Below are 12,380 nucleotides of genomic sequence, written 5' to 3' on the forward strand. Positions count from 1 at the left end.
CCGTGCTTCCGAGTCTTAGGTAAGTAGGGGCTGAAGCAAACTCGCGCAAACCCTCCTAGTACTACAGTCCAAAATCAACTCTCGTAGAGTTGATTTTATTGACCCACTTTAAACCTAGTAGAGTTGATTATTGCCATGGTGTAGAGTTGATTTAACGCTGTCCTACTCAAGAATGTAGACCAGAAATGCGCGTTTCCTCTTCTGCACCAATCAGAATCTCCATTTTCTTACCCCGAATTTCCCCTCTGGAAATGCGGCGCATTTCCATCTGGGCCTGTAAACTGAGAACGCGAAATGCGCCGCTTTTTTTTCCACGAAGGCCCGTGCCAACCACGTAGATGACAGTGCTCTAGGACTTCACAGCGTACTACTACTACTACTGTAACAAAGGCTCGCTGTGCCAAATTACACAGAATTTGGCCCGTGCACAAGCTCGGTCTCGCCGGCTCTCTCAACCGATGTGCATAAATATGGTGGCAACCCATCTTCCACCGAGCTGTGATCACAATTACAGACGACAATGATTTTGGGGCGTAGGATATCGAGCGAATCTTCAAGCGCAGCGTATGCGGCGGCGTTGTTTTCTTTTCTTTTATATTCGGCTTCGCCTTTTTTGATTTTGCGGCTTCGGAAAGGCCTCGTATCAAGAACGATAGTGTTACGGAAATCTCTTTTCCCGCGGAACGCCAACTGAAGTGAATTGTCGAGGTAGCGCATAGTCGAGGGGTGATCTTTATCAGCCATGATGTCGTCGTGGGATAGCCAGTCTTCTCGATCGCTAGGCTCGATGAGGACGATAGCAAGATCATCATACCCTCGGCCTGCATACTCTGTGTTCTGGAGAGCCATGTATGAAACAGCTAGACGTTCGGCCAATTGTTATAGAGGAGCTAGATGGAGAGTCGTGCTTGTTCCGACGCTTGCGACGCTGCATCTTTGTAAGGTTGGGTATATATCCTTTGGGTGGTCGAAATTAAAGATAACTGGGTCCATTTGACTTTGGGTAGAGTGCTTGCGGGCTGCGTCAATAAGTTGTTCGTGTTTTGGGCGGGAGAACAGCTATTCAGCCTGACCACGAGACATTCAGTCAACAACCATGGTGCCCCGCGGTGGATACCCTAGTCAGGGTTGCTATTCTTCTAACCAATTAGAATGCTCCTCTAATCGTGCACCCTATGTCCAGAGTATCGGTTTCTGTGTACAATATACCGCTGCCTGGAGAACACCACGGACGAACTACGCAGGTGCTACCATGCAGGCGTCGTTAGGTGGACTTCGCTCCCTGGTCCTCCGGAAAATCGCCATGTTGCTTCATCGAAGCCAGTTATTTTGGCGCCAGACAACGAAACCAAAGCACTCGGACGCTATTCGCTATCCCGTCGGCAAAGATGATCCAAGGCTAGCGATCCCAATGATGAGCCCTGTTGACTGAAGATAGCTACTTGCAAGAAAGTGTAGATATCTATGTACTAGCATCAAATTAAAATGAAACGTCAGCCTTACGGGGTTGCCGGAAGTGGGGGCTTAAATGTATGAGGGGGTTTTGTCATCCGAAGGTTGGGTAGATTGTCCTGCCACAAAAATCAGGCCGTTGTCATCCAGTCTACAACCTCTTATCAACCTCAGTTCGTATCAGATTATGATAACTTTACCCATCTGCCGAGATCCAAAGTCGCAAATATTATTTCCGAAGTACTTAGACCCAGAGATCGGCATTCACTCCGTCAAATGGGTGAGATATTCATGGGCCAGTGATTGCTCCATTTTCAACTTATATCAAACCTTTGGCCATGACCCCTCTCCTACATGAAGCCTTCGCTTATTCGACCCAAAACTATCCAATTGTTGATTGTCAACTCGGACAAGATGACTACGGAGAAACCTAAAGGTACGGTAGCGGTCCCGACTGTCTTGCACCACGAGTCCAAATCCAACCGCCCTAGACGTCGCTCCGCCAATCTCAATGTTCCAAAAGTTCGGCTGAGGGGCGAGACATTCCATGTCGGTTACACGGGGCTTTCAGACCGGGTCTACATCTATTTCGACAAACGCGGCAGAGCCAACTTGATGAATCCCCAATGGAAACAAGTTCCGTTTCATGCGGTAAGACTGTCGAAACGATACCATGGCGCTAAGAACCTGCAAGCGCTTGTGGTTGGAGTGAAGGCTCGTGAGGCGGACAAAGCAGCCCTTTCAGGCGAGATTTAGATGAGTTGGGTAACCCCTGCTCAATTTTCGGACTTTGAATTGTTTCGTGCGCGTTGTTTCGAGCTAGAGAAAACCGATGTATTGTCCTATCGCAGATAAATTCCCTAGAGAAAGTACTTAGGAACTTTGAAATAGACCTATGCGCCCCCAATGCTACACCAGTTTCGGCAAGCAAGCTCCGGAAATCATACTTAAGCTACAAAGCAGCTGTAAAGATGAAAGAGTGGGATTGTACCCTTCCGTCCGGTCCATTAGCACGTCAAGCGACTAAAAAAGGAAGATAACATATCAAGATAACATACATAGCATCATGAGATGACAACCACAGGCCGCAAAGCACAGAGTCATATCTGGAAGGCAACAAGAGCAGAATATGCTACACAATCACTGGTATGCCAAGCTCGCTCTATTCAGACCAGACTAATAGTAACGCAGCTACATTAGCAACGGAGACTGCTAGACAGAATGGACGAGTTGATATGCTTTTGCAGCTTTACACGGGGGTAGCAAGGATCATTGACGAATACCTAAGCAAGATTCTATACCCTGTGTTGGAGGCGCTAGTCAAAGCCATCGGGTTAGCTAAAATTGGCTTTTCGATTTTCGCGGTCAGCGTACTAACCTAATCAGGATTTAACGGTCAGTTCAGGGGAAACTCATTTCCTGATACCCATCCATACAAAAGCATATCCTGCCCATCACGGGCTATCATATCCACAATGCTGAGAACACCCAAGAAACACGGGCGACCTTGAAAATACGACACGCCGGAGATGTTGTCGCCAAGCGCGCTAAAAGACGGCTTCAAAAGCTGTTGAAATGAGAAGATGCTTGTTGCTTGATTCATCTAAAAGGTGCAGCAGGGGAACCACTGTTTATGTACAAGCACGATCTCTTGTAGAATGTCCCTCCTTCTTCCACACCTTGCCACCGCCTTGGTCGCCTCACACTTGTGATCTCCAACAGGCATATCGCGAGATATGTGGCGTACAACACGGGGAACAACTATCGCCATTAAAACCGACAGCATTGGCCAAAATGGAAATTGAGGATATCCTTCAATCGCCTAGAAGACGCTTTATATACCGGTATATTTTAAATGTTGATGAGACGCCTATACCCTACTCAACTGACTCCCAAAGCACTTGAGATATACTTGGTTCTAGAACGGTCTCCGTAAAAACGGCCCGAAGTGGGTGGGAAAAGAGGCAGGCAACAGCAACCTTATACATCTTCGGCGACGGCGAATGCCGGCTGGGCCCTACAATCATATTTAAAGGCTCAGCAGGCGACAAAGGAAGGATTTTTAATGATAAGGGTGATCTCTATGCTCCAGGGATTACTGTGATATACAATGAGCATGTATATAATAACGAGGAATTATTCCAGCGCTGGATAAAGGAAGATCTCTCAACTGTAAAGTCACCGTTCACGGACTTCCTTTTGGTGATGGATGCTGCCTCATTCCACCTTACAGAGGGTGTAATGGAGGAAGTTAAAAAACAGCTTATTACTACGGCGTTGATCCCTGCAGGCTGTACAAGCCTTCTTCAACCACTTGATACTACAATGAATAAGCTGTTTAAGCAGTATTACTGCGAAGAGATGAATATATGAGTTAGAAGAAGAGAGAAATGGTAAGACTGAGTGGTCTGTGAAAGATCGAAGGATCATGACAACTTGGATAGTCAAGAAAGCTTGGGACCAGATAAAAACACAGCAGGAAGTAATATCAGGCTCGTTCCTTCAAGCCGGTATTACTACAAGACCTGACGGTAGTCAGGATCATGAGATTTCCATTAAAGGGATTAATAATTTGACTCTATAGGCTGGGAGACTGCCGGCGATATATTTATTAAGCCAGAAGAGCTTGTGGACCGGCTGTCTGATGAGGAGGAGCTCTCTTTCGGTCATGACGAGTATTTCGATGATGATACCCTCATTTACGTCCTCAAACGCATGAAAGTCCCCCAGTTGAAGGAATTGGCCGGCCGGAAGAAGATTTCAACGCAAGGGAATAAATCCGACATTGTGGAATGGTTGAGAATGCATCTAACTACTGAGGAACTAGTTGGGGGCTCAATTACGGTTCAAATCGATGATGCTGACGTTGTATTTGATGTAGAAGTTATTCATAGTTATTCCTGACCGTCAGAGTCATTATTAACCCAAAAAATGCCTCCCCCTCTTACCACTTACGATACAGCATATGTCGTTATTAAATCGTCAGTTATATCTATATAGCTTCATTAAAGCGGTAAAAAACGCCGTTTCTTCGCACATATATATATATCAATAAATGCATACCCTGAATTTGAAGTCAGCTGGCCGGTCGGTTGTAGAGAAATCGCGTATTGAGTCGAAATCAGGAAGCGGGGACAGACATGGGAGGTCAAGTTTGAAATTTGGTGCTAACTAAGGCGTATGTAGTTGGGAACTTTAGCGCCATGCAGCCTCTGCAGACCCACCGAGCTACCCAATTTCATGAGTTTGTACGGTATTGCACTCCTCAATGTGGCTATGTGGCCGTCCATATTTCCTCTTCCTTCCTTAAACAACCAGTAAAGACCAGTCTGTGATAGAAACCTGACTTGTTAACATTCTTGATCCCCAGAAGACAAATAGCGCAAATCTGTCATTACTTGGTAGCTGTCGTTGATTGCTTAACTGATAGCGATACGTTTTGACTCGTGCTTCTTAACCTTGGGGACCAGAATATTGAGGATGCCGTCCTTGAAGTTTGCAGTCACCGAGTCCTGATCGACCTGAGTCGGGAAGTTGAAGCTGCGAGAAAACTCGCCGACACTGCGCTCCGAGAGCCAGTACTTGGCCTTGTCAGACTTCTTGGTCTCGGGCATTTCCTTCTCAGTAGTCTCAGTGCCGGCATCACGTGAGGCGGACTTTTCTTCCCCCGCACTGGCCTTCTTGCTCTCGTCGCCACCCTCGGTAATGGCACCGCCCCTGCTAGTGCCCTCGATGAGGCCTGCAGGAGGAGTACCGGCAGTGTAAGTGCGCTCAGTCCTGCCACTGATGAGCATAGACTGGGGCTCGGTGAACTCGATGTGGACATCCTCCTTGTTGATGCCAGGGAGCTCGCCATGAAGCTCATATGCTTCCCCGGTCTCACGGACGTCGAATTTGGGCTGCCAGCTGGGCGTACCAGTGCGACGGCCGCTTACTCCCTGGCGAGAGTAGTTATCAAAGTCGTCTAAAAGACGGAAGAATGGAGTGAAAGAGGTATCGGAGTCGTAGAGGCTTCGCGGGAAGAAAGCCATTTTGCGTGTTTGGTTGATAGTAGGCTTGAGACCGAGGTGCTTCAGGTTTCGTGAAAGTGTTCTAGGGAGAGTTGATTTACAACCGTGCAAAAGAAGTCTGCTCATTTCATTATTATTGTTTGTTGAATGTGTTACGGAGAATAGAACGATTCGAGTTGATCAGGATGTGATACATTGCTTTATACTCGGTCGGTTGGTAGAGTGGACATCAGATCGAAGGTTCCTACGTCTTCGCAAAACTCAAAAACCTGGCAATGGCATTTCTAGAACGAACCTGAATAACCCAGTCCAGACATAATAACGCATAAAAACTCATATATCGACGTGTTTGTTGTAATACTGACGTTTGCACTGGCCAATGAAAGGTCTTGAGTTTCCTGGTGGTGGTTGCGAGACATCACATGACAGTTGTCGAAGATTCTGGCAGTTGCGTAATGAGATTCTTAGTACCCAGTTTGCCAACAACTCCAGGCCGAAATACCGTAGATACTCGTGAAATTCAGCACGACTAGCGCGCGACTAATGCAAGCCAAGGGGCACTACTGTGGTGATCACTTCCTCATACAAATTACGTGTGTTGCTGAGTCAAAGTGGCGATTATCAAACCTTATTGATAACGTGCATGATAAGCGAATGTCGCGCCGAGCCGCACCCTCACGATTCCCTACCCAGCAAAATGAACCAAATCATCATCAATCGACTCAAATTTATTATGATGTAATTCTTAAGATACTGCTACTTCTATCTGGCAACTTCGTGCGTTATGTACTGTCCTGCCGCAGACACCACATCGTCGTTGTTCTGACCCTGCCTTCCGCTTAAGACACCCATTACCGCGACTTTCTTCGTGTAGTTGCACATCAACATCATTTTGGCCCTGCAGATCTTGACCCTGACGGAGCATTAGGCTTCCTCCTTGCCTCAAACGTTTCTTCTTGACATGCCGACGCCGGCTAAGTGTCTCATTCTCCTCTCGAAGGATCTGCACTTCCGACTTGAATAGGGCGATCTGATGCATAATTCCCCGTGCTCCTTTAGCAAACTGATCTATAGCATCCAATATAGAAGTTAGAGAGCTTCCTTTGTGTCTGGAGATTCGATTCTTAATAAAGTCTAATTGTAAACTTTACAATGTAAAGTCGCCTCAATCAGACTATTTGGCGTCTTCGATACCCATCTGGGCCATTTCTTCCACAAAACGCGTCGCGGGGGAAACCCTCGTGAATCTAGGCCAAGGACGAACTGGACTATTATATGCTCTTCTAGATCAGATAATCTCCGTGAGTCTGGGACAGAATCGCATCGCGATCGAATGCCGGTCTTTCGGTCACGGAGGGTACTCTATCCAACGTCATAAATACTTGCAGCGCGTCGGAGACTTGTTTTGGGTTATTCTAAAGGGCCTGAAGTGCAAGAAGAATTCTAGCTTCATTTGAAGGCTGTGGCATACAGGGATACTGGGTGGCTAGTAAGTATCTGATCATAGTATGAAATGACGTTTTTGGCCCATTCAAAAGGGTGAAGTTTAATAGAGAAGTAGATGGTGCGGCGTATCGTAGCATCTACGAGAAGACCTAAAAGTTCTTCTCCGCAGAGCATGAGTTTGTCAGAATGTAATCCGCTGGCATTATCCATACCTCGATCAATTCTGTTAAGGTTCTAACCCTCCAAGAGGACGGGTGAACTGGACAGGGTCGCCGTGGCTATAAAAAAGCAAAGAATAAATCAACCGGGTTCCCCCTACGCGTCCTTGGAGCAATGAACCAATAGGATTAAACCCCGCCATAGAATGTTCAAGCGGGTCACATTTTAAGGTTCATCATGTCAGACACTTGGCTTTTAATCACATTACCTTCTGCACAGTGCAGTAGTCCATCCATGTCAGCCCAACGAGAGACGATGTCACCTCCTTTTCTTGTGGAAGCGTAGATAAAAATGCTAATTCCCGTTTCTTAGTTAAACTCTCTTGGACTCCGAGTCCTGGAATCAATGCGATACAAGCTTTACTGATCTTTCCATGTCAAAATGGCTAGCCAACTCGAGTTATCAGACGTCGAGTTCATGACAAAAGGCTATCGGAACCGCACAATCCTTGTCTTTTCAATCTGCTTCCCTTTGGCTGGGTTAACCGTTTCTCTACGATTTTTTAGTCGTGTCTTGGCAAAGAATCCCTTCTGGTGGGATGACTGGCTATCGCTGACTGGTCTGGTAAGTTATCCGCATGTTATCCCTATCGAGGGTTGCGAACTGATACGTCTTTGTCTTTTCAGTTCATGACGGGAGGTTTCTGCGCCTGTGTGTTGTCATGCCTCCCCAGCCTTGGTCTTCTTAGCGGCAAAGAGCCCATCACGAATGAACTCTTGAGCCATAACGCCAAAGGAGCATACGTCGCCGAGATGTTTTATTATTGCAATCAACTCAGTCTCAAGTTTTCTATTCTAATGTTTTACTGGAGAGTCTTTGCGTCATCAACCTACATCCGAAGGTCTATCTACTATATTGGAGTGTGCATCCTTCTCTGGTTTACTTCCGCGGTCAGTGTTCACTCCTTTGTCGCCATTTCGATTTGTTGCAGCTGATAAAAGAACAGTTTATTGTCTCTGCTCTTCAATGCGTCCCAGTACACGCAAACTGGGATCCGATTGCGAAACAACGACCCGATGTAAAGTGCGTCGACTTGAATGGGTTTTTCTTTGGCACTTCGATTCCGAATATTGTGGCCGATTTGGTTCTAGTTGTTCTACCGATTCCGCAAGTATTACAACTCAAGATTACACTCACCCAAAAATGTTTTGTGATTCTGTTTTTCATACTCGGTGGCTTGTGAGTCCCCTTCATCTACAGATCATTGCTACCCACTGACTTTGTCGCAAGTGTTGTCATCACGTCCATCGTTCGACTAGAATTAATTACCAAAGTCGACTTTGGAACTTTTGCCGTCAATTGGACAGTCGACAACTCAGTTCTATGGACCATTGTCGAAAATTGTTGCGGCGTTATCAGCGTCTGTCTCCCCTCACTCCGACCCATCATTAGATTCATTCCATGGAAAGCCTTCCAGAACGCCTTTACACGCAGCTACGGTGCAAGCCACGAGTCCAAATTTCAATCAAAGCCAACAGCGAGAGCTGGTACGAATCTTTTTGAACGATCGCGCCAACGATCTCAATGGAGTCAGATTAAATCGACAAATGAGGGCCAGTCGGAGGGACATGCTGGGATTAGGAAGCACACGGAGATCGAAATCAGCTCAATTGAGATGGCTTCATTGTCGAACTCGAGTCAAGTGCGACTTGCAGGGGTCGAGGATAATTCCAAGCAGTGATGGCTTGCAGTTTTTTGTTGGTGGACTGTAATATCAGAATCAGTATAGTAGAGCTTACATAATGGCAACAATTTCCAACAAATGAGAACCTGTTGTTTAACCTTGATGATTCCTGGTAGCACTGTGAAGAAATGCTGGCATTTGATCTCGTATAGCTATCCATGTCTCTTGGAACCAACAGAAGAGAGATTGAAAGCCATCAGAAAGTGGTGTGTTATTGGTCTGTCCAACTTGCTGACAGCCCCACTGCAATCCCTGTTTCAGCTGCTGCAGAAGCTGCAGAAGACACTGTCCAACAAGAAGAGCACTGACGAACTCGTTTTCATGCAAGCATGAACTGGCCAATAACAGTTGGATTCAAGTCATGTCCAAGTCAGATAAACTCCACTCATCCCAATCTTTACGTTTCGTATATTCCTTGTCATAGTCCCAGCCATGAATTTTGGTCTCACTCTAAAGACTTATGCCATAATTGGATCACACCCTGGACGGTCTCTGAGGGGTCCTGGTCCAGGTAACCTAGAAGGGTCTGGGTCATCAAGAAGGATCCGGCTCAAGTACCTGTACAAATATGAAAGCCTCTTCGTCCGTTGCTTTTTCTACTCCCCACCTGCTCCCCTTGACTTTTTGTCCCGTTCCTCCCCATCTCCTCATTTCCACCTGTCGATCTCCGTGTCACTAACTTCACATTATTCGACGGTAAGAAGCAAGTTCACAGCCGAAACTCAAAGATGAAGGGTCTTTTCCTCCTCGCCAGCTTCTTCCATGCGCTTCAAGCGTCAGTCATCAGAAGCAAAATCGATACCTCGGCCACGGGCTGGCCGCTTGAGATTGGTCAAGTAAAGACCCAGGATGGGATCAAGCTCAATTATACCCAGGCTGGTCCCTACGGTGGTCAGAATCTGCTGTTTATTCCGGGATGGCGACAAACTGCTGCGGAGTGGAAAAAGCAAGTCAAGTACTTTTCTGATTCTGGCTACCGCGTGACTGCGTATGATATGCGTGGCCATGGCGAGTCAGAGAAGCCTGACTTTGGTTATCGACTGAGTCGCTTTGGTGCCGATCTTAACGACGTCTTGACTACTCTCAACCTCCGGAACGTGAGCATCATTGCCCATTCTATGGGTTCATCTGTTACATGGGCTTTTTGGGACCAGTATCCTGAGGAGCGTCAACGAGTCGACCATTTCGCCATCGTTGACCAGTCATCAGTTCTCGTTCGTGATCCCACATGGACAAAGCAGCAAGCTGATACATGGTCCGCTGCCCTCTTCACACCAGAGCAGACCTACACCTTTGCTCATAATATGACCCTAGAGACCCCTCCTTTCGTCAAGTCAATGTTCTCTCCTCAGATTTCTGAAGCAGACTACAAGTGGGTGCTTTCAGAGAATAAAAAAATGAGCGATAAACATGCCGCCACATTGCTCATCAACCACGCTTTTGCCGACTGGCGTGATGTCCTGCCGCGCATTGATATCCCGTCACTGGTCATCTCTGGTGATATTAGTGTTAATAATGCTTCGGGTATCGCCTGGGCTGCGTCTCAGATCCCTGGTGCGAAGAGCCGAACTTTTACAGCTAAGGAGAAGGGCAGCCACTTTATATTCTGGGAGAACCCCAAGCTATTTAATCAGATTATTGAAGAATTTATTACCTCTTGATGTACACACTAGGTTTAATAGCGCATGAAATTAATAACAAAGTTTTTATCCTAGTATGGTAGTTATTTTCTTCTATTACGTTGCTTCCCTAACTAATACGGTTATGTAAAAATAAAAATAAATTAACGTTAACGCCTCCCACCCATAAGTGCAACAAACCAGGGAATGCAACATTCACGTTTATACCTTAAATCCGGATTTACAAATAATTCTCAGAAATCCGCGTCTAGGTCAAAACCGAAGAAATCTTATGCTTGTCGTGACTGTGTCGTCAGCCATTAAACATAATTTCTTTTTTCCTTTTTTTTTTTTTTTTTTTTTTTTTTTCAAAAAAAAAAAAAAAAAAAAAAAAAAATTGGCTTCTGTGCTTGTGCCTGGAGGAACTACGAAGTAAGTTCCGAAAGGTTCCTTAAGGGACCGCAAGGTGGCTGCGCCTGGAGGATTCGTCGAGAGACGGAAGAAAAGACTTACCATGCAGTACCCACCTACCGACAAGCAAAAAAAAAGTTTCCCCATACAAACTGCTATTTTTCAAACCCCTCACAAAGAGTCACCAAAAATAGGAATAACAAGTTAATTGCAGTTGTCCAGTTCAGAATTGAATGTATTTTACTATTCTTTTGACCTCTTAACTGCGCGCCCTGCACGCGTGCGTGCGACAGGTAACTCTTCCGCCTCCGAATTTGAGCCCTCATTCTCTTCCACTCCTCCCACCTCGATCACTTCCTCAACAGCCTCTGTCTCTTCAGCTGCTTGATGTGGCTCTGAAATAACATCACCAGCCACTAGAGCCTCAGCTAGTGTCATGAACTTCCTGTTGGGATTCGGTATCGCCTTTCTCTTCTTGCCTCTGCTCAACCGCCCGACTTCCTCCTCTACACTGGCTACTCTTGAGCTTAGGGACGCGATCTTTGACTCTTGCGCTTCAAATCCTTTTGATATCACAGAATACCGTCTTCTTGTTGAAGGGCTCTTGTTCTTCCACAGATCCTTGATGTGACGGCTGGTCTTTGGCGTATTATCAGAGTCGACTTGCCCGTCCCTGTGGCCGTCTGATGCAGGCGTCGATTCCTTCTTGTCTGGCTGAATCTCAGGATGCATGAGCGCTTTCCGTCGTGAAATCGGCCAGTTTCCAGTCACTCTCCAGCCCGAAAGGATGTTTTTCTTCGTCATACCCACTTCCCTAGCTTTCGCATAAGCCTTGATGAAGTTAACCTTATCCACCGGCGCAGAATCAAGTCAGGCTTGTTAGTTTTTGGAGTTCTTTGCGGTAAGCAGCTTTGGAGGCATTGAACACGCCATTGTCAAGTGGCTGTAGGCCGTGAGAGCAATGGGCTGGCAAGTAACAACAATAGACATTGTTCAAAAAGCACGTAGCCATCCACTCATCCTGGATTTAGTGTCAGCGGCACTTTCGGTTCAGGAGGTTCAGGACAGGCAGATGCTCACAGATACATGGCTTCGATGACCATCTAATATAATAAGCCTTGCATCGGACTCATCTGCTGGTTGCGTTTGAGGCAGATAGACCTCCTTGAGCCACTCGACTGCAATATGGTTGTCCGTCCAGCCGTTGTCGGACGTGATATAATACCAGTCGGCGATTTTTCTGAACTCGTCTATAAACCACTGCTGCTGAAGCTCTTTGCCTTTAAAGATAATCCCAGGCTTCAGAAGACGGCCATCTGCGGTGACGGCTTCGATAAAGGTAGTCCAAGTGCGGGACTGCGAGCCCTTGAGGAAGGCCTTCCTCCTGGGATCGCTACTGCCAATAACCAAGGAATCCAAGCCTAGGTTTTTAGTGGATTAGTGAGGTTTGTAGCAAAAGTGGTCAATACTTACCAAAAACAGCCATGATACCGCCCTCGTCAACATTAACCGTGTTCTCCCGCTTGATCCAGCCATATT

The 12,380-nt window shown here is 46.5% G+C and overlaps 7 protein-coding genes across 7 annotated transcripts; 4 read left to right on the forward strand and 3 right to left on the reverse strand.

Moving 5' to 3' along the window:
* Positions 1-49: 49 nt before the first annotated feature.
* FOXG_14918 (uncharacterized protein) lies at positions 50-1,052 on the reverse strand. The gene has a single exon (XM_018394984.1). It carries the CDS (start codon positions 825-827, stop codon positions 228-230), a length of 600 nt encoding a protein of 199 aa, XP_018254948.1. The 5' UTR covers positions 828-1,052; the 3' UTR covers positions 50-227.
* A 44-nt stretch (positions 1,053-1,096) lies between these two features.
* FOXG_14919 (uncharacterized protein) lies at positions 1,097-1,432 on the forward strand (the record flags this gene model as incomplete). The annotated part of the gene is made up of 1 exon (XM_018394985.1): positions 1,097-1,432. One exon carries the CDS (start codon positions 1,097-1,099, stop codon positions 1,430-1,432), a length of 336 nt encoding a protein of 111 aa, XP_018254949.1.
* Positions 1,433-1,604: 172 nt separating this feature from the next.
* FOXG_14920 (uncharacterized protein) lies at positions 1,605-2,271 on the forward strand. The gene has a single exon (XM_018394986.1). The coding sequence runs from the start codon at positions 1,807-1,809 to the stop codon at positions 2,206-2,208; it is 402 nt and encodes a 133-aa protein (XP_018254950.1). The 5' UTR covers positions 1,605-1,806; the 3' UTR covers positions 2,209-2,271.
* A 430-nt stretch (positions 2,272-2,701) lies between these two features.
* FOXG_21829 (uncharacterized protein) lies at positions 2,702-3,223 on the reverse strand (the record flags this gene model as incomplete). The annotated part of the gene is made up of 3 exons (XM_018402198.1): positions 2,702-2,768; positions 2,889-2,999; positions 3,132-3,223. The coding sequence occupies 3 exons, from the start codon at positions 3,221-3,223 to the stop codon at positions 2,702-2,704; spliced, it is 270 nt and encodes an 89-aa protein (XP_018254951.1).
* Positions 3,224-4,516: 1,293 nt separating this feature from the next.
* FOXG_14921 (uncharacterized protein) lies at positions 4,517-5,612 on the reverse strand. The gene has a single exon (XM_018394987.1). It carries the CDS (start codon positions 5,586-5,588, stop codon positions 4,872-4,874), a length of 717 nt encoding a protein of 238 aa, XP_018254952.1. The 5' UTR covers positions 5,589-5,612; the 3' UTR covers positions 4,517-4,871.
* A 1,844-nt stretch (positions 5,613-7,456) lies between these two features.
* FOXG_21830 (uncharacterized protein) lies at positions 7,457-8,899 on the forward strand. The gene is made up of 4 exons (XM_018402199.1): positions 7,457-7,691; positions 7,754-8,017; positions 8,074-8,306; positions 8,358-8,899. The coding sequence occupies exons 1-4, from the start codon at positions 7,509-7,511 to the stop codon at positions 8,806-8,808; spliced, it is 1,131 nt and encodes a 376-aa protein (XP_018254953.1). The 5' UTR covers positions 7,457-7,508; the 3' UTR covers positions 8,809-8,899.
* Positions 8,900-9,258: 359 nt separating this feature from the next.
* On the forward strand, positions 9,259-10,528 carry FOXG_14922 (uncharacterized protein). The gene has a single exon (XM_018394988.1). It carries the CDS (start codon positions 9,540-9,542, stop codon positions 10,470-10,472), a length of 933 nt encoding a protein of 310 aa, XP_018254954.1. The 5' UTR covers positions 9,259-9,539; the 3' UTR covers positions 10,473-10,528.
* Positions 10,529-12,380: the final 1,852 nt, after the last annotated feature.

The sequence above is a fragment of the Fusarium oxysporum genome, chromosome 3 (genome assembly GCF_000149955.1).
Source record: "Fusarium oxysporum f. sp. lycopersici 4287 chromosome 3, whole genome shotgun sequence".
In the NCBI taxonomy this organism is placed as follows: Eukaryota; Fungi; Ascomycota; class Sordariomycetes; order Hypocreales; family Nectriaceae; genus Fusarium; species Fusarium oxysporum.